This window comes from Gorilla gorilla, chromosome 1 (genome assembly GCF_029281585.2).
Source record: "Gorilla gorilla gorilla isolate KB3781 chromosome 1, NHGRI_mGorGor1-v2.1_pri, whole genome shotgun sequence".
NCBI lineage: Eukaryota > Metazoa > Chordata > Mammalia > Primates > Hominidae > Gorilla > Gorilla gorilla.
The window spans coordinates 10,435,244-10,454,881 of record NC_073224.2 but is presented as its reverse complement, the minus strand read 5'-3'; the positions used below and the strand labels follow the sequence as shown (position 1 = coordinate 10,454,881).

At 40.9% G+C, this 19,638-nt stretch overlaps 1 protein-coding gene and 1 non-coding gene across 7 annotated transcripts in view; both read left to right on the top strand.

Annotated features, from left to right (window-relative positions):
- EFCAB2 (EF-hand calcium binding domain 2) overlaps window positions 1–19,638 on the top strand; it is a 158,784-nt gene that overhangs the window by 38,458 nt on the left and 100,688 nt on the right. For 4 of the 6 annotated variants that reach the window (XM_055373945.2, XM_055373940.2, XM_055373947.2 and 1 more), the window contains exons 2-3: window positions 5,045–5,186; window positions 11,579–11,663. In XM_055373945.2, coding sequence (XP_055229920.2) covers window positions 5,045–5,186; window positions 11,579–11,663 — 227 coding nt within the window. The remainder of the gene's footprint in view (window positions 1–5,044; window positions 5,187–11,578; window positions 11,664–19,638) is intronic. The other 2 variants (XM_055373939.2, XM_055373957.2) reach the window with 1 other exon arrangement.
- On the top strand, window positions 17,331–17,437 carry LOC115932132 (U6 spliceosomal RNA). Its single transcript, XR_004068461.3, has one exon. It is a non-coding gene; the product is annotated as a U6 spliceosomal RNA (small nuclear RNA).

The following is a 19,638-nucleotide window of genomic DNA, read 5'->3' as shown; positions in this document are numbered from 1 at the left end:
AGGCTGGCCTTGAACTCCTGGCCTCGAGTGAGTGATCTGCCTGCCTCGGCCTCCCAAAGTGCTGGGATTACAGGCGTGAGCCACTGGTGCCCGGCCTTATTGAGTTTTTAGTAGGTTTACAGGTACTATCAGAGTTATTCTCAAGGTGTTTACAGTATGGAAAGGGAGACAAATAAGTAAACTGCTAATTATAATATGGTTTGATAGACTATTATGATAGAGATAGCATGTATGCTACATGATTACAAAAAAGAGAAGGGAAGCCTTCAAAAGGTCAGTTACTCTTAAACGTGAGTGACGAATGGGAGATAGCCAGGAAGGAGGAGAGCAATATTCCAGGCAGGAGTGTCCGTCACAAAGGCACTGGGAAAAAGCATTATCACTGGGACACTACAGAGACTTCCTGCCTAGCGCATCTGTGTGGAAAAGTGTGAAGAGATCACATTTTTGAGATAGGTAGGAGCCTAAGTTCATAAAGGGCTTTGTGCGCCTAGTTAAGGAGTCTGAATGTTAGTTTGAAAGGCCTTGCGAACCATTGGAGGATTTTAAACCAGACGGTCAAATTACTAAATTTGCATTTTAGATCATCCTAGCAGAATGTGGATTATGGTTTGATGGGTGGAATGGGAAGTGAGAGAAAGGAGACTAAAGGCAAAAAGGCAGGAAGTGACTACATTAATTTAGCTGGAAGTGATGAGTGTTTATTTATTTATTTATTTTTGAGACAGAGTCTCGCTCTGCCTCCCAGCCTGGAGTGCAATGGTGCGATCTCCACTTACTGCAACCTCTGCCTCCCATGTTCAAGTGATCCTCCTGCCTCAGCCTGTGATTACAGGCGCATGCCACCACACCCAGCTAATTTTTTTTTGTATTTTTAGTAGAGGTGGGGTTTTATCATGTTGGCCAGGCTGGTTTCAAACTTCTGACCTCAAGTGATCCACCCACCTAGGCCTCCCAAAGTGCTGGGATTGTAATCTAATCGTAAGCAATGACAATGGAAATGGAAGGGAAAGAACAGAGTTCAGAAGGGTTTATAAGTAGATGGCCGGGTGCACTGGCTCACGCCTGTAATCCCAGCACTTTGGGAGGCTGAGATGTGTGGATTGCTTGAACTCAGAAGTTCGAGACCAGCCTGGGCAGCATGGCAAAAACCTGTCTCTACTAAAAACACAAAAATTAGCTGGGCATGGTGGCACAGGCCTGCAGTCCTAGCTACTTGGGGAGCTGAGGTGGGAGGATCGCTTGAACCGAGGAGGTGGAGGTTGCAGTGATCTGGGATTGCGCCAATTCCAGGCTGGGCAACAGAGCAAGACTCTATCTCAAAAACAAACAAACAACAACAACAACAACCAAAAACCCAGAAAGGTTGAAAGGTGTTGATGATCAAATAGAATTAGGAAGATGAATTTGTTAGAATGAGAAATTTGGAGGACTGTGATCAGGGAATCAGTAGAAGATAGCAGTGAGAAGGAATGGTAGATTATGTGTCCTCAAGTGATGAACCTTAATAGGGTAGTAGTGTTTAATATGAAGTTGAAACGAGGATGCTCCCAGACAAGTCCAGGATGTGGGCCATTCTGTATGATGCTATATAGCCTGGTCTCTTCAACAAGCTAATTTCATGTGTGTGGGGAGGGTTGGGGAAGGATGGAGGACTGTTTTAGTTTCAAAGAGAACAAAATAATATGTAACAGCCAAATGCAGTACATAATCTTTGATTGGATTTTAGTATGAAAAAAATACCTATGAGACATTTAGGGACAGATGGAGACATTTGAATATGGAATAGATATTAGATGATCTTAGTGAATTTTTGTTAATTTTTAAAGATGTCATAATAGCATTGGGATTATGCAGGAGAATGTCTATTTTTAGGAGATATGCTGAAGTATTTAGGGATGAATTATTCTGATGTCTGCAATTGACTTAGAGACAGACAGACATGGAAAGAGGAATCAAAAAATGGCAAAATATTAACAATAGTTTAGGTGGTGGGTATAGAGTTGTTTGTAACACTAAGCTTTCAACTTCTCTGTGTGTTTGAAAATTTCCTTCATTAGAGAAGCTGGCAAAAAATATGGCAGATTAGGAGTATGGGGCTATGAGTAGCAATGGGGAGCTCTCTACTGCTAACCTTCCCCAAGTCCCTGAGATAGGTAAGCCACGGGAGAATGAGCAGCCAGTTCTGAAAGGGACTTCAAGATGGGTAATGACTTTGGGGTAGTGCTTCTCAGCTTTTATCACTTTAAAACCTAAACATTGGCCAGGCTCAGTGGCTCACGTGTGTAATCCCAGGACTTTGAGAGGCCAACGTGGGAGGATCGCTTGAGGCCAGGAGTTCAAAACCAGCCTGGTCAGCACAGAGTGACCTTGTCTCTACAAATAAAAACAAAAATTAAAAAAAATTAGCCAGGCATGGTGGTCTGTGCCTGTAGTTCCAGCTACTCAGGTGGCTGAGGCGGGAGGATTGCTTGAGCCTGGGAGTTTGATGCTACAGTGAGCCATGGTCTCACCACAGCACTTCAGCCTGGGTGACAGAGCACGACTCCGTCTCAAAAACAAAGAAACAAAAACCCTGAGCATGGAAAACAATATTTGTGTGGCACACAATATCTAGTAAAACTAGATGAGCTTTGGGACTCTATATGAGGCTTGATTATTTAAAAAATCGTTATGTTAAAAAATTTTTTTATGTATTTCATTATGTAAAAAAATTTATAAGAAAATAAAACAGAGCATTAGGAAATTTTAAAATGATGACCCTTTTTTAAAAGTTCCAAATGTATTTAAAATGTTAAAGATGGAACTTGAGCTTGCTTCCCAAAGTGTTACTTTTTAATATAAAACTTTTTGCTTGAAATAGTTGTACTCAATTCCTGATTTTAAAAAATCTTTAATATGAGCTCTTCAATTTTTGATCATTTACTACCAATGAGTAACTGTTCATGCAGAAATGTAAAAGCATTTTTCCCAACCATTAAAAAATCAAAATATGAACTAGGCCCCTACCTATCTCAAAAATGTGATCTCTTAACATGTTCTCACACTTTTTTTTTTTTTTTAATTTTCAGAGCAAGATCCTTCAGGCTGCAGTGCAGTGGTGCTATCATAGCTCACTGCAACCTTGAACTCCTGGGCTTAAGGGATCCTCCCATGTCAGCCTCCCGAGTAGTTGGGACTATAAGCATGTGCCACCATGCCTGGCTAATTGCTTTTTAAAAAATTTTGTGTGTGTGTGTATGTGGAAGTGAGGTCTCGCTATGTTGCTCAGGCTGGCCCCAAAGTGCTCAAGCAGTGCCCCCAGCCTGGCCTCTCTCAAAGTGCTAGGATTAGAGGCATGAGTCACTACACCTGGCCCTCGCACAAATTTTTGTAGTTTCCCAAGGATTATGCTTTTTTTTTTTTGAGACGGAGTCTCGCTCTGTCACCCGGGCTGGAGTGCAGTGGCACCACCTCAGCTCACTGCAACCTCCACTTCCCAAGTTCAAGTGATTCTCCTGCCTCAGCCTCCTGAGTAGCTGGGATTACAGGCGCGCACCACCACGCCCGGCTAATTTTTGTATTTTTAGTAGAGACAGGGGTTTCACCATGTTGGTCAGGCTGGTCTCGAACTCCTGACCTTGTGATCCGCCTGCCTCGGCCTCCCAAAGTGCTGGGATTACAGGCATAAGCCACTGTGCCCAGCTGGATTGTGCTTTTTCACTGTGCCTTTGTCACTGATACTCCTGCCTGGAATATTTCAAACCAGTTGAAATTATATCATCTAAAAACTTTTCCTTTAATTAACCAATATAACTTAGAAAATTTTCTAATAATCCAAATGATTTTTTTTTTTTTTTGAGACGGAGTCTCGCTCTGTCACCCAGGCTGGAGTGCGGTGGCATGATCTGTGCTCACTGCAAGCTGTCTCCTGGGTTTACACCATTCTCCTGCCTCAGCCTCCCAAGTAGCTGGGACTACAGGCGCCCGCCATCACGCCCGGCTAATTTTTTGTACATTTAGTAGAGATGGGGTTTCACCTTGTTAGGCAGGATGGTCTCGATCTCCTGACCTCCTGATCCACCCTCCTCGGCCTCCCAAAGTGTTGGGATTACAGGCGTGAGCCACTGCGCCCAGCCCCCCAAATGATTTTTTAATCCAGTTGAACTGTCTCATATCAATTATTTCAAAGTAACGAAGATTTAATTTATATATGATGCATGTGTTTTTTGTTTGTTTGTTTTTGAGATGGAGTCTCTCTCTGTTGCCCAGGCTGGAGTGCAGTGGCACATCTTGGCTCAGGCTCGCTGCAACCTCTGCCTCCCAGGTTCAAGTGATTCTCCTGCCTCAGCTTCCTAAGTAGCCGGGACTACAGGCGTGCGCCACCACGTCCAGCTAATTTTGGTATTTTTAGTAGAGACAGGGTTTCACCATGTTGGCCAGGCTGGTCTCACACTTCTGACCTCAAGTGATCTGGCCACCTCGGCCTCCCAAAGTGCTGGGATTACAAGCATGAGCCACCGCTCCCGGCCTCTCATGCATGTGTGTTTAGGGCCACACAACAAGCTTGGCTGCTACTGAAAGGACATATCAGTTACGGAGGCATGGAAGTAGCCCATAGTATGTGAAGATAAAGATTTGGGACTGCTTCCTAGAGCCATGAGCCCTGTCAGTTTGAAGTAGTTGCACACTGGAATGAACACTATGCTCTTTGGGCACCTGGAACAGAAACTTCTCCAGGAGCTCTCTACTGGGTAATGGTGCATTCTGTATCTGGCCTCTGAAGGAGAGGACCACATGATATGTCACACACTTGGCAATGGGGAGCAGTGGGTGCCTGATGGCATTTGTTGTGGTTGTCGCTGTGCAGAACAGGGGGCCTGCCATCAGAGCCTGTCCTGCCCTGGTCCCCCTCTGGGAAGCTCTGGAATAGACTGCTTTCTGGGGCCTGACTTCATCTGGCCACACTGAGAGATGAGAGATAAGAGGATCAGTATTTTGGGGTACCCCTTTAATCCATCCACTTTACAGGCTGAGTATCCCTTTTTCTTTCTTTTTTTTTGAGACGGAGTCTCACTCTGTTGCCCAGGCTGGAGTGCAGTGGTGTGATCTCGGCTCGCTGCAAGCTCTGCCTTCCGGGTTCACGCCATTCTCCTGCCTCAGCCTCCTGAGTAGCTGGGACTACAGGCACCTGCCACCACACCTGGGTAAGTTTTTGCATTTTTAGTAGAGATGAGGTTTCACCGTGTTAGCCAGGATGGTCTCGATCTTCTAACCTCTTGATCTGCCTGCCTCGGCCTCCCAAAGTGCTGGGATTACAGGTGTGAGCCACCGCACCCAGCCTTGAGTACCCCTTTTACAAAATGCTTGGTACCAGAAGTATTTTGGATTTCTAATTTTTTTGGATTTTGAAATCTTTGCATATACGTAATGAGATATCTTGGGAGAGGGATTCAAGTCTAAACACGAAACTCATTTATGTTTCATATAAACCCTATAGACATAGCCTGAAGGTAATTTTATGTAGTATTTTAAATAATTTGTAGATGAAACAAAGTTTCTGTACATAGAACCATCAGAAAGCAAAAATATCACTATGTCAGCCACCCATGAGGACAAGCTGGTTGTTTGGCATCAGCATCATTCCTGACCCTAAATTGATAGAAATTGATATTGATAAGCAATCATCTTCTTACATTTATTCACACGGAAGTACTTACCAGTAAAAAATATGAAGTACCATTCATGAAGTGAAAAAATAATGTGTTCAAGGTAGTGAAGCAGCACAGTCGCATCACCAGAATACCTGTGTCAGCTGTGAGCAACAGCAAACGCCGGACTCTCAGTCTCTGCTTGCAATGCTGTGTTTTGATTAGAAGGTTACTGTATACTTACTGTACAGGTTGAGTGACCCTTATCTGAAATGCCTGGGACCTCCAAATGTTTTGGGTTTTGGAGCATTTTGGATTTAGCATTTTCAGGTTAGGGATGGTTAACTTGTATTGCAGTGTCCAGTGGGTGAGGATTCCTGAGTTAGGGTAGTCCTAGATTTCAGTTACGGCATTAATCATTCCTGATAGATGATAATTCGAAAAAAGAGACTCGATGATCAAGTGACTTTGGAAAATGCTGTGTTGAACAAAGTTTCATGATTGTAGAACATTCCAAAGACTTTAATATACTAATACACACTATAAATGACCATATAGAACTACATATAAATATTATATATAAACCATAATATTCAGAGTTTTCCAGACATTTTTGATCACTGAAGCCTTTTATTGAGAAGCTCTGGCTGGGCGCAGTGGCTCATGCCTGTAATCCCAGCACTTTGGGAGGCCAAGGGAGGTGGATCACGAGGTCAGGAGTTCAAGAGAAGCACCTTCAGGAATGAGTGTTAAACAGAACACAGTTTAGAAAATATATTGATAAGAAGTTATTAAAAATTCATGCCTTGCAGGCTGTAAATGCACTTTAATCAGAGTGCCATTTGTTTTGTTCAAATGTTTTAAATTATTGGAATGCACACTTTTTAAAATATGCAAATAAAATTTTGAAAACTAAAAAATAAAGTTAGTGCCTGTTCTTTAGAGATGGAAGGATAAAATTATAAATTATGAGTTTTACCTATTTCAAAACAAAAGTCAGCATTATACTTATTGGTAAAAGACTAGTGTTCCAGATTATTAATAATAATAATTATATTTTTATAAAATGGATTATTATCACTTTATGCATTAATGTTGCTTTGATAGTGCTGGCCAGTGCCATGAGTCATGACAGAGAAATAAGATACAATAAGAAGATAATACAAAAAGTATTATTAGAAAATATAAAATAATCAACTGAAAGATTTTAATAAATTTTTCAGGAAATATATAATCAATAGCAAAAATTCAATTTTTACCTCAAACACTTGAAATTACAGGGCTCGAAAAAATATTTCATCACAATATCTACAAAACCCATAAAATACTCAGGCATCATCTTCTTGGAGGATTGTGTGTGACTTACATGACGAACCTCAAAATAAGTAATATTTAATTTAGAGATCTATAAGGGATATATATATCTAAATATACACCTCTTAGATGTGAAAACTATTCTAAAATGTTAATTCTCAATGTATAGCTGATTGCAATAGCAATAAAACTTTCAATGGCATTTCATTTGGAATTTCTAAATTGTATACGGATTTCTGTATTTCCTTTGGAGTAATAAATTGGTATTGATCAACATTCCTAAAAAGAGGCTAATAGAGTGGCAATAAATAAAATACTATGGTAATGGCACAAGACTAGAAATGCAAATCAGAATAGAATCAACAGAATGGACAATTGATAGAATTAATCTCAATCACATAAAAGATGATAATACATGATAAAGTGCAAGGAATCAAGCACCTGGTAAATTAGGAAAAGCTAATCTTTCACTTTGAATCACATCAAAATAAACTTCAGATGAATTACTCAGTGTGTTGTCCAGTGTCAAAAACAAAAAACAAAGAACAAACAAACAAAAAAACCACAGTAAATCTATCTGTAAATTGTTGAAGAAAATAGAATTAAGTATTTGCCAGACCTCGAGAAAAAGGGTAATTTTTCTTTGTCTCCCTCTTGGGCCTTTCAAAGGATAAGTTTCTCAACTTTAAAGTATGAGAAGAAATCTCAACAGATGTGACTACCTAAAAATAAAGGATAATATACTTTTAAAATGACCTTAAATTTAAAAACCAAACATCAGCTTTGTGCAGTGGCAGTGTCGTAACCAGAGAGATTTTCCCAAGATACTGTTATGGCTAATAAGAACCTTGCTAGTTCAACTGTGTTCAATTCGTTGAATTTCAGTGAGATAAGGCAAATGTACAAAGGTGAATTGGGCAGGATTGTTCAATAAAGAATTGATTATTGATTATAATAATGAAAAATCAGAAACAACCTAAACATCCACAATTGGAGGGTTGATTAAATACATTTTGATAAAGCTCTATAATGGAATATCAGGCAGTCACTAAAAATAATAAGGTAATGAATATTTATTGAGAATGAAAGATCCAATTTATTGCTGAGTGAGAAATTAGATTAGAGAACAACATTAAAAGTAGTTAACTCTGGGCCAGGCGCGGAGGCTCACACCTGTAATCCCAGCACTTTGGGAGGCTGAGGCAGTTGGATCATTTGAGGTCAGGAGTTTGAGACCAGTCTGACCAATATGGTGAAATCCCGTCTCTACTAAAAATACGAAAGTGAGCTTGGCGGTAGTGGTGCACACCTGTAATCCCAGCTACTCCAGAGACTGAGGCAGGAAAATCTCTTGAGGCTGGGAGGTGGAGGTTGTGGTGAGTTGATCATGCCACTGCACTCCAGCCTGTGCGACATGGCAAGACTCCATCTCAAAAAAAAAAAAGACAAAAAAAATAAAAAAAGAAAAGAGTAGTTAACTCTGGGTAGAATTTGAAGTGATTTTAACTTAAACTTTCGTCTGTGTCTTTTTTTTTCCTCCAGTAATTGTGTATGATTTTGATCATCAGAAAGGAAATGGAGCTGTTTTCATTTTAGAAAAACAAGTGCAAACAACTGACCTGGAAAATTGTTTGCAGTAACTTTGACATAGGGTTAAGTCTTTATTATTCAAACAGGTCATGCAAATTGTTAAGAAATAATTGAAGATCCCAGTAGGGTTGAGCAGAGAACATGAATAGACAATTCATAACATAGAAAACAGAGATGGTAAACAAACATATGGATCATTATTCAGATTCACTTGTAATCAAAGCAGTGTAAATTTAAATAATGAGGTAATATTTATTTGTTGTTAAATTAGCAAAAGTTTATTGCTGTGTTATAATAAAGAAAAAATAATATCAATAAATTGTGGTGTATTATTTTGGTACCGTTAAAAATGGAAGGTTGTGTAAATTATGTTGCAACCTGGAAAAATATAACATTTGCGTGAAGTAATTAAGGAGTTAAGATTTTATACTGTAAGTACTAACAGGTGGGGTGGGGTGGAGTGAGGTGAGGTGGGGTGGGGTGTGGGGGGAGAAGAGCAGGATTGTTCAAATGAGGAAGATCTGAGTTCAGTCCAGCTCTGCCACTCAATAACTCTGTGATCTTGGGCAAGGTGCTTAGCCTCTCTGAGCTTTGGTTTCTTTTTTTCTCTATGGTTGTAAAAGTATATACAGTACCTGACATAGAACCTGGTGTATAGTGTTTATTCAGTACATATTTGTTGAGTGAGTGAATGGTAGTTATTCAATGCCATATATAAAAGAATATGTATGAAGAAAGATTGGAAGAAAATACAGCAAAATGATGAGTAGTTATGTTAGGGGGAAGAGAATGTGACTGATTTTAAAATTTCCTATTTTCTACTATTGGGTGGTATTATATTTCTAATTGAAATAATTACCTAAACTCATGCCTAATCTCTTTCTTTCTGGGTGTCCTACTGTATTTACTGCTTGATACATTTTGACACCTTTTTCTTTTCTTTGAGACAAGGTCTAGTTCTGTCGCCAGGCTGGCGTGCAGTAGTGTGATCATGGCCCACTGCAGCCTCGACCTCCTGAGCTCAAGCAATCCTCCTGCCTGGGCCTACCAAACTGCTATAGGCATGAGCTCCCATGCTTAGCACAATTTAGAGACTTAATTACATTATTGTCCTTTATTCTTTCACTCAGCCAAACACCTTGGAGTTGGCCTTGACCCTTTTCTTTCTCTCTGCACCTAACATCAAATTTATCAGCAAATCTTGTTGGCTCTGCTCTTTAGAATATATCCAGAATCTGCCGGGCGTGGTGGCTCACGCCTGTAATCCCAGCACTTTGGGAGGCCGAGGCGGGTGGATAATGAGGTTAGGAGATCGAGACCATCCTGGCCAACATGGTGAAACCTTGTTTCTACTAAAAATACAAAAAATTAGCTGGGCACGGTGGTGTGCGCCTGTAGTCCCAGCTACTCAGGAGGCAGAGGCAAGAGAATCGCTTGAACCCGGGAGGTGGAGGTTGCAGTGAGCCGAGATCAAGCCACTGCACTCCAACCTGGGCAACAGAGAGAGACTCTGTCTCAAAAAAAAAAAAAAAAAGAAAGAAAGAATATATCCAGAATGCTGACATTTCTCACCACCTTCACTGCTACCATTCTGGCCCACATCTCTCACCTGGAGTGTTGCAGAGGCCTCCTGACTGGTCTCTCTGCTTCCACCCTTTTCATAATAGCTAAAGTGATCAGCAGACCGCATCACTTTGCTGCCTGGAAAAACCCTTCAGCGGCTTCTCATCTCATTCAGAGTAAAAGCCGAAATCCTTAAAGTAGCCTACAGGGCTTTTTTGTTTTGTTTTTTTTTTTTTTTGAGATGGAGTTTTGTTCTTGTTGCCCAGGCTGGAGTGCAATGGCGCAATCTCGGCTCACTGCAACCTCCGCCTCCCAGGTTCAAGCAATTCTCCTGCCTCAGCCTCCCAACTTGCTGGGATCACAGTTATGCGCCACCATGCCTGGCTAATTTTGTATTTTTAGTAGAGACAGGGTTTCACCCTGTTGGCCAGGCTGGTCTCAAACTCATGACCTCAGGTGAACCACCCTCCTCGGCCTCCCGAAGTGCTGGGAATACAGGTGTGAGCCACCACACCCAGCCAAGTCCTCTTTACAATCACCCTCAAACTCATACCTTTCTGATCTTATTTCTTACTCTTCTGCACTTACTGTTCTCTCTGCCTGAAAACTCTGCAGTTGTTCATAAGGCTGGCTCCTTCCCCTCCTTCAGGTGTCTGCCCAAGGGTCGCCTTACCACAGAGGCAGGCCTCTCTAAGACCACCGTATCAACCCATTCTCCCCCACCCACGCCCAGCACTCCTCATGTCCCTACCCTGTTTATTCCTTCCTCTATTTTTCACACCATTTGCCTTACTATGTATTTTATCGAATATTACGAGCTTATATTTCTTTCCCAATAAAAGTAGCTCTATGGAGGCAGGAATTTTTTTCTACTTTGTTCCTTGCCATAACCTTAGCACATTGTAAGTACTAGCTAACTGTTTATTGAATATATATATGAGTGTTTCATATATGTAAGTCATAGTCCAAAACTAGTTTGAAAGCTTTTTGAGAAAATGTCATGTTGGTTTTTATGCCTTTCTTCCCCCAACTCCGCAAGCATAGAATAAGGCAAGGTAGGCAGGGAACACTGTTGATAAGCAAACAGTATCTGTTTTTATTGGTTTCACTGTGCCTCTCAGGCTACGACTCTACCCAAAGGACTTGAGATAGAGAGGCCGCTGCTGGAAATATTCTGTCACCGTGATTGGAGTGGTTGAGTGGTTCCATGAGTATATGCGTATGTAAACACTTAATTAAGCTGTGTATTTAAGATCAGTGTACCTTTACCATATGTATATTTTGCCTCAGAAAAAATGTTTACAAATACAGTGTATCCTTTGACATCTCCAGAGGAAGTTAAACATGCTAAATGATACATAAATATAAGGAGAGGGTTCTTCATATGCTTACTTATTAAGATTGCTAGTCTGGTTATTAGAATTTTTGTTTTGAATTCAAAGCTAAAGTAAACTAATTTTTATTTACTTTGTCTTTTGCAGAGATAATAGTAGCAGAATTTCACAAAAAAATCAAAGAGGCATTTGAAGTGTTTGACCATGAGTCGAATAATACAGTGGATGTGAGGTTTGGAAATATTTTTTTTTTGTTACACTTTTAAATTACTGATACAAGTCATAAGATACAATAGAGCTATTTTCTCTTTTTACACTGTACCTTGGATTTATTATGCTGTTTTAAGTATTTATTTTCCATGCTCTGTAAAAGGTCTTTGCTAGCTATTGCTTTGATAAGTACTGTTTCTTATTCTTCATACTCTGGTAGAAACAATATACTGTATTCTCATTGCCTGTTCCAACCTATAAATTGTAAACTCTGTAAGTGAGATGAACTCTATTTTAGCTTTAGTGCTTGGCGCATAGTTGGCACTCAGGAAATAGTCGTTGAGTGAAGGAACAGCATTTGCTTTGTAAAACACATAAATATGTATTATAAGGCCACAAATAGGATATTGCAAGGAAACAGTAATGCTTATGCGATGACACACTCCCCCTGTAAAATAGCAAAAAGAACCCAAACAGAAGAACATAAAAAGACAAGAGAAGACATGAATACTGGTAGGTCTGAAATGGAGGACACAGCTTGGGACTGAAACAAAACAAACAAAAAACCCCTTAAGAGAAGAGATTAGACACTAATAAGAATTGTAGGGTTTGTGCCACACACATCAAAGAAAAGCAATGAAGCCAGGCGTGGTGGCTGACACCTGTAATCCAAGTACTTTGGGAGGTCAAGGTGGACAGATCACCTAAGGTCAGGAGTTCAGGACCAGCCCGACCAACATGGTGAAACTCTGTCTCTACTAAAAATACAAAAACTAGCCGGGCATGATGGCAGGCACCTGTAATCCCAGCTACTTTGGAGGCTGAGGCAGAAGAATCACTTGTACCTGGGAGGCAGAGCTTGCAGTGAGCCGAGATCATGCCACTGCACTCCAGCCTGGGCGACAGAGCAAGACTCTGTCTCAAAAACAAACAAACAAAAAAGGCAATGAAACCATCCTTTCAGGAGGCCAGGCTAAATGAGGGTTATTTGATGAGATTGCAATCTCAAGACCAGAACCTAGTAGAGAGGCCAGCAAAGCAGTGGGAAGTGGTTTGAAAATGGTTCTGGAAAGGAACTGTTTGATGCTTATAAACCAGTGCCATCAGAGCTGCAGTACCATACAGCTCCGGTGGCTGTGGTCACATTGCATTCTGTGGGAATGACACTGTGGAACACCAGGCCTTCCTGTGGGTATCCCAGTAGGAAATGAGTGGGCGGGGTGCTGGTGGTGGTGGTAGGGTTAGGGAGGGGGTGCAGCAGGCAGCCTGGCCTGCAATTTGAATAACTAACTACATGAATGACAAGTGCCTTCACCTCAGACCTCTCCTTGAAGGGTTCTCCTCCTGGGGGCGGGGGACAGAGGTATTGTTAGAGAAGTCAGGGAAAGTATGGCTTTATGAGAGAGAGGGAAAAGAGAGAAAAGAAACCAGCATCTGCTTGAGGCTTGTCATCTAACACACTACCTGTAGTTAGGTGCCAGAGGCTTCACGTGGATTACCTTATTTTAATCTTTTTATTTGTGGGTTAAGGGTTGGCGTCTCCGGTTTCCGGAGACAAGGAGAAGGTAAATCGTTTGCTCCATGTCACACCAGGTTTCTCTAACGCCGAGTCTCTTGCTACACTGTGGGCATGCCACACTGCCCACACTCCCACTCCTACTCTTTAAAGACATCAGGGGCTTCTCTTCTGCCTTCAGGCTTCCTGACAGTAGCAGTGAAAAGAAAATCTCCCGATCACTGAGAGCAATGATGCCAGGCCTTTTTTGGTAAAAGGGCCAATTCAGTAAAAGAAAACATGTTTATGGGCTGAATCTTTTTTTCCATTGAAAGTTAAAATAACTTTACCGAGGCCCTGAGGGAAAGTGGATGTTCTTACAATTTAAAGAGTCTGCTTTATTAATTAAAGATTGTTACTAAGAAAATTGTTATTGTTTTTAGCATTAAAATATTGCTGCTGAGTATATTTGAGGAGTAACAACATGGATGAATGTAGCTTTATAATCATTTTTCCTGTGTTAATTTGTGTATCACTTTAAAGTTTATAATGAATGTTCTCATGCTGCTGGTATCATTACCATCCACTCTTTTTTTAAAAATTCGTTTAAAGATAGGGTCTTACTCTGTCCTCCAGGCTAGGTTATAGTGGCTTGATCATAACTCACTGTATGTAACCTTGAACTCCTGAAGTGATCCTCCTGCCTCAGCCTCCCAAGCAGCTAGGACTACCACGCCCAGCTAATTATTATTTCTCGTAGTGAGAGGGGTGTTGCTACGTTGCCCAGGCTGGTCTTGAACTCCTGGCCTCAAGTGATAGACCCTCCTTAGCTTCCCGAAGTGTTGGTATTACAGGTGTGAGCCACTGCACTCAGCCACTCTTTATAAATTGGAAATTAAGCTTTGGGAGGCCAAGGTGGGTGGATCACCTGAGGTCAGGAATTCAAGACCAGCCTGGCCAACGTGGTGAAACCTCATCTCTCCTAAAAATAAAAAATAAAAATAATTAGCTGGGCATGGTGGTGTGCACCTGTAGTCCCAGCTGCTTGGGAGGCTGAGGCATTAGAATCTCTTGAACCCAGGAGGTGGAGATTGCAGTGAGCTGAGATTGCACCACTGCACTCCAGCCTGGGCGACAAAGTGAGACTGTCTAAAAATAAAAAAGGAAGAAGTGTCTTTGAATGGAGGGAGAGATATGTAATGGTTCAGTGGGGGCAGGACAGAGAGAGCTGTTCCTGGAGAGCCCCCCCACCCCAGGCACTGGCTGTTCCTCCCCTAACTGCTTTATCCCTCAGGTGGAGGTTTGGTGTTACTTCCTGTGTAGGGCTGATCTAGGCCCCCGAGAGGTCTAGGTCTTAGAATTTTGTGGTGGCTACTTTCCCTTTCCCTTATCTCTGCTTTGCACAAATTGAAATATTTGATTTGAAATTGTATTGCATTAGATAAAGGGAAAGTCTGGTATTGCAAATGCTGGGCAGCCACTAGCCCACTGTCAAAAGCATTATGAGCTGGGCTCCTGCTACTGCCCTTCCACCTCTGAGGGGCAGTCCTGAGGTCTGGAATCAGACTTCCTGGGTTCCCATCCCAGCTCCGTGACTGTGAGTCACTTTGTTATTCTCTTTGTGCCTCCATGTACCTTTGCCTCCTAGGTTTCATAGTATAAGTAATTAGTTCTCAGAGTGCCCCCAAGACCCTTTCCGGGGTCTGTGAAGTCAGAACTATTTTCATAATAAATTTAAGACAGTATTTGTTCTTTTCATTCTCACTTTTTCCACGAGTATATACTGGAGTTTTTCTTTCTTTCTTTCTTTTTTTTTTTTTTAGACAGGGTCTTGCTCTGTCACCCAGGCTGGAGTGCGATGGTGCAATCTCGGCTCACTGCAACCTCCGCCTTCCGGGTTCCAGCAATTCTCCTGCCTCAGCCTCCCAAGTAGCTGGGATTACAGGTGCCCACCACCACGCCCGGCTAATTTTTGTATTTTTTTTTTTTTTTTAGTAGAGGCAGGTTTTCACCATGTTGTCCAGGCTGGTCATGAACTCCTGGCCTCAGGTGATCCACCCACCTTGGCCTCCCAAAGTGCTGGGATTACAGGCGTGAGCCACCACGCCCAGCCTTATACTGGAGTTTTTCAAAGGCTACATGACGTGCAGTTTTACAGCAGATTGAACGCAGAACTAGATATGAGAATGCAGCTGTCCTCTGTGAAGCCAGGTGTTACATATTTACATTGAACGTTATGTAAAACAATGTAAAACAATGCCATTCTTCTAAATATACTTTTTGTTTTGGAAAATATAGTTTAAAAAATTGAAAACTATTTATGTAAACATTTGGGTTGATTTATGATTTTTAAATGAATTAATAAATACATATTTTTAAAATGTAAGCTTTAATTTCTAATATGATAGTAAATATAGATCCATATAACTCACACAAACATAAACGCTTTGAGCGCCTTGATAATTTTTGATAGTTTGTAAAAGGAGTTATCAGACCAAAAAGTTTGAGAACCACTATTGTGAGTGGACATTTTTAAAGCTCTTAGAACAATATTAGCTTGGGATTTAAAGCTAAGAACAGTATTAGCTATTATAATTATTCTACTTTATATATATATAGTTTTTATTATTATTATTTTGAGATGGCATCTCACTGTGTGGCTCAAGCTGGATTGTAGTGGCCCAATCTCGGCTCATTGTAACCTCTGCCTCCTGAGTTCAAGCAATTCTCCTGCATCGGCCTCCCAAGTAGCTGGGATTACAGGTGCCCACCACCACGCCCATCTAATTTTTGTATTTTTAGTAGAGACAGGGTCTTGCTATGTTGCCCAGGCTGTTCTCAAACTCCTGGCCTCAAGTCATCCGCCTGCCTCAGCCTCCCAAAGTGCTGGGATTACAGACGTGAGCCACTGTGCCTGGCCCCATTTTATGTTCTTAAAGTAAATAACTCAGACTTGTTTTGCCCCTGTTTAATCTGGATGAGCAATGTTATGCTATATGTAACAAAACTCTCATAAGAACTTTAAAATACATATTTTGTTTTAGAGACAAGCTGTCTTTATGTTGCCCAGGCTGACCTTGAAACCCTGAGCTCAAGCGATCCTCCTGTCTCAGCCTCCCGAGCTGGGACTATAAGCACGTACCACACCTGGCTAGAACTTTTTACTTATTTCCATATGTCCGTATCGATCTCTTAAGATCTAAAGCATTTTATTTTCCTTTTTCATTTCCTTGTTAAATAGTTTTTGAAAGCTAGCGCCTTGAAAAACATTGGGCAGGTTTTCAATATCACTAATTAGGGACATTCTGATTTTGCCTCATATAAAACACAGACTTTTTTTTTTTTTTCAGACAGTCTCACTCTATTTCCCAGGCAGGAGCACTGCGGAGTGATCTCGGCTCACTGCAACCTCCACCTCCTGGGTTCAAGCGATTCTCCTGCCTCAGCCTCCCAAGTACCAGGAATAGTGAGATTACAGGTGTGTGCCACCACCCCCGGCTAATTTTTTTTTTTCCATACTTTTAGTAGAGACAGGGTTTTGCCATGATAGCTAGGCTGGTCTCGAATTCCTGGCCTCAAGTGACCCGCCCGCCTCAGCCTCCCAAAGTACTGGAATTACAGGCATGAGCCACCGCACCCAGCCACATTTTCACTTATATATATTTTCCTGCTCTGTGTTTAGAAGTTAAGGAGACTGATTGAAAATTAAATTTTTGAATAGATGATATATGTACATGGGATAAAATTCTAAAGGTAGAAATAATATATAGTGATAAATAAATCTCTTTTTTACCTATCCAGTTCCCCTTTTTAAAGGCAAAGTTTGTTACAGTTTTCTCTAATTCTTCCAGAGATTCTCCGTGCAAATATGTATGAGTATGCGTGTGCATGTGTGTGTGTGTGTGTGTGTGTGTGCATGTGTGTATTTTTTACTGTGGTGAAATATAGATAACCTAAAATTTATCATTTTAAGTACAGAATGCAATGGCATTAACATTACTCTACAACTGTCACCGCTATCCATTTTAGGCTTTTTCATCTTCCCAAACTGAAACTCTGTACCCATTTAACAATAATTCCACATCCCACTCTCTCGCAGCCCGTGGCAACTGCCGTTCTGCTTTCTGTGTCTATGAGTTTCATTATCCTAGGTGCCTCATATATCAATGGAAGAGTACAATATTTGTCCTTCCTGTGCTTGCTTCGGCAGCACATATACTAAAATTGGAACGCTACAGAGAAGATTAGCATGGCCCCTGCACGAGGATGACATGCAAATTTGTGAAGCATTCCATTTTTAAAATACAAACAAACAATATTTGTCTTGTGTCTGGTTTATTTCACATAGCGTAATGTTCTCAAGGTTCATCCATCTTGTTGCATGTGTCAGAATTTTATTCATTTTTTGAATAATATTCCATTGTATTTATATCCCACATTTTGTTCATCCATCTGTCTATTGATGGACATTTGGGTTGTTTTCATCTTCTGACTGTTGTGAATAATGCTGCTATGAATGTTGGTGTATAGATATCTGTTCGAGTCTCTGCTTTTAATCCTTTTGGGTGCATATCCAGGAGTGGAATTGCTGGATCATGTGGTAGTTCTGTGTCTGATATTTGAGGAACCACTGTACTGTTTTCCACAGCGGCTGCGCCATGCTGCCTTCCCACCAGCAATGCCCAGAGGTTCTGGTTTCTCCACATCTTTGCCAGCACTTGTCGTTTCTGTTGGTTTTTTGGAGGAGGGTGGTGTTGTTATTGTTGTTTCTATAATAACCATCCTACTGGGTGTGAAATGGTATCTCACTGGGGCTTTGATTTGCATTTTCCTAATGATTAGTAATATTGAACATCTTTTCATGTACTTATTGGCCATTTGTACATCTTCTTTGGAGAAGTGTCTAGTCTTTGCCCATTTTTAAACCAGGTTGTTTTATTTGTTGGTTTTTGAGTTGTAGGATATGTGTTTATTTTTAACATGAATGGTATGATACTATATAAACCATTCTGCACTCTGCTTTTTTTACTTATCAATATATCTTGACTATTTATTAATATATAAAAATTGGCCAGGCGCGGTGGCTCAAACCTGTAATCCCAGCATTTTGGGAGGCCGAGGCGGGCAGATCACCTGAGGTCAGGAGTTCAAGACCACCCTGGCCAACATGGTGAAACCCCGTCTCTACTAAAAATACAAAAATTAGCCAGGCATGATGGCGGGTGCCTGTAATCCCAGCTACTTGGGAGGCTGAGACAGGAGAATCGTTTGAACCCGGGAGACGGTGGTTGCAGTGAGCCGAGATTGTGCCACTGCACTTCAGCCTGTGCGGCTGAGCGAGACTCTTATCTCAAAAAAAAAAAAATTATCCTTATTTCATTGTATGGATGAATCATAATATATTGAATTAATCTCCCTACTAATGGACATTTGTTTCCAGGCTTTTGCTATAATAGCTCATGCTGCAGAGAATATCTTAGCATGCATATCATCTCACAAAAGTGAGAACTTTTTCTCGGTAAATTATTGGAAATATGTCAAAGGGCTTGACAATTTTTGGTAGATGTTGCTATCTTGATGATAGAGTCTCTCATCTTGTGTGAGAGTGCCAGTTTCTTCAGTCCTTCTGAAACAAGCTTTAATTATCAAGCATTGGGATTTTTTTCCAATCTAATATGTGAAAAATAGAAACTCAGTGTTAATTTTCTTTTTCTTTTCTTTTCTTTTCTTTTCTTTTTTTTTTTTTTTGAGACAGTGTCTCGCTCTGTTGCCGAGGCTGGAGTGCAGTGGCACGATCTCAGCTCACTGCAACCTCTGCCTCCTGGGTTCATGCCATTCTCCTGTCTCAGCCTCCTGAGAAGCTGGGATCACAGGCTTGTGTCCACCTGGCTAATTTTTGTATTTTTAGTAGAGATGGGGGTTCACCATATTGGTCAGGCTGGTCTTGAACCCCTGACCTCAGGTGATCCACCCACCTTGGCCTCCCAAAGTGCTGGGATTACAGACATGAGCCACCATGCCCAGCCTAATTTTCATTTTCTAAATTAGAACATCTTTCATATCTCTTAAAACTATTTGTATTTCCTTTTGTTTGACCTGACAGTTTATGATTTTTCCCCATTTTTTCCCACTGAATTATTGATTTTTTTCTATATGAAAGATCTCAGCCTTAGTCATGATGTGTCTGTCATCTATCTTTTCACTCTACTTTTACTTTCTGGCATGCAGATTTTTTTTAAATTTAGTCAAATTACACACCTTTGGAGTATGGATTTAATTTCTGGAAACAAACGAATGTCATTTCGAGTAGTTTTAGTAGAATAAATTTAGGTTCCCCTAAATAAAGCTAATTTGGTGGGGACAAAATACACCCACAAGGAGTGCCTCTAAGATAAAGAAGATAATTTTTCCATGTAGCTGATAAATTTAATTTGAAAATGACTCTAATCTTATTCACAAACAAATCCAGTTTTTTGTAATCTAATGGAATAAAAGTACACCA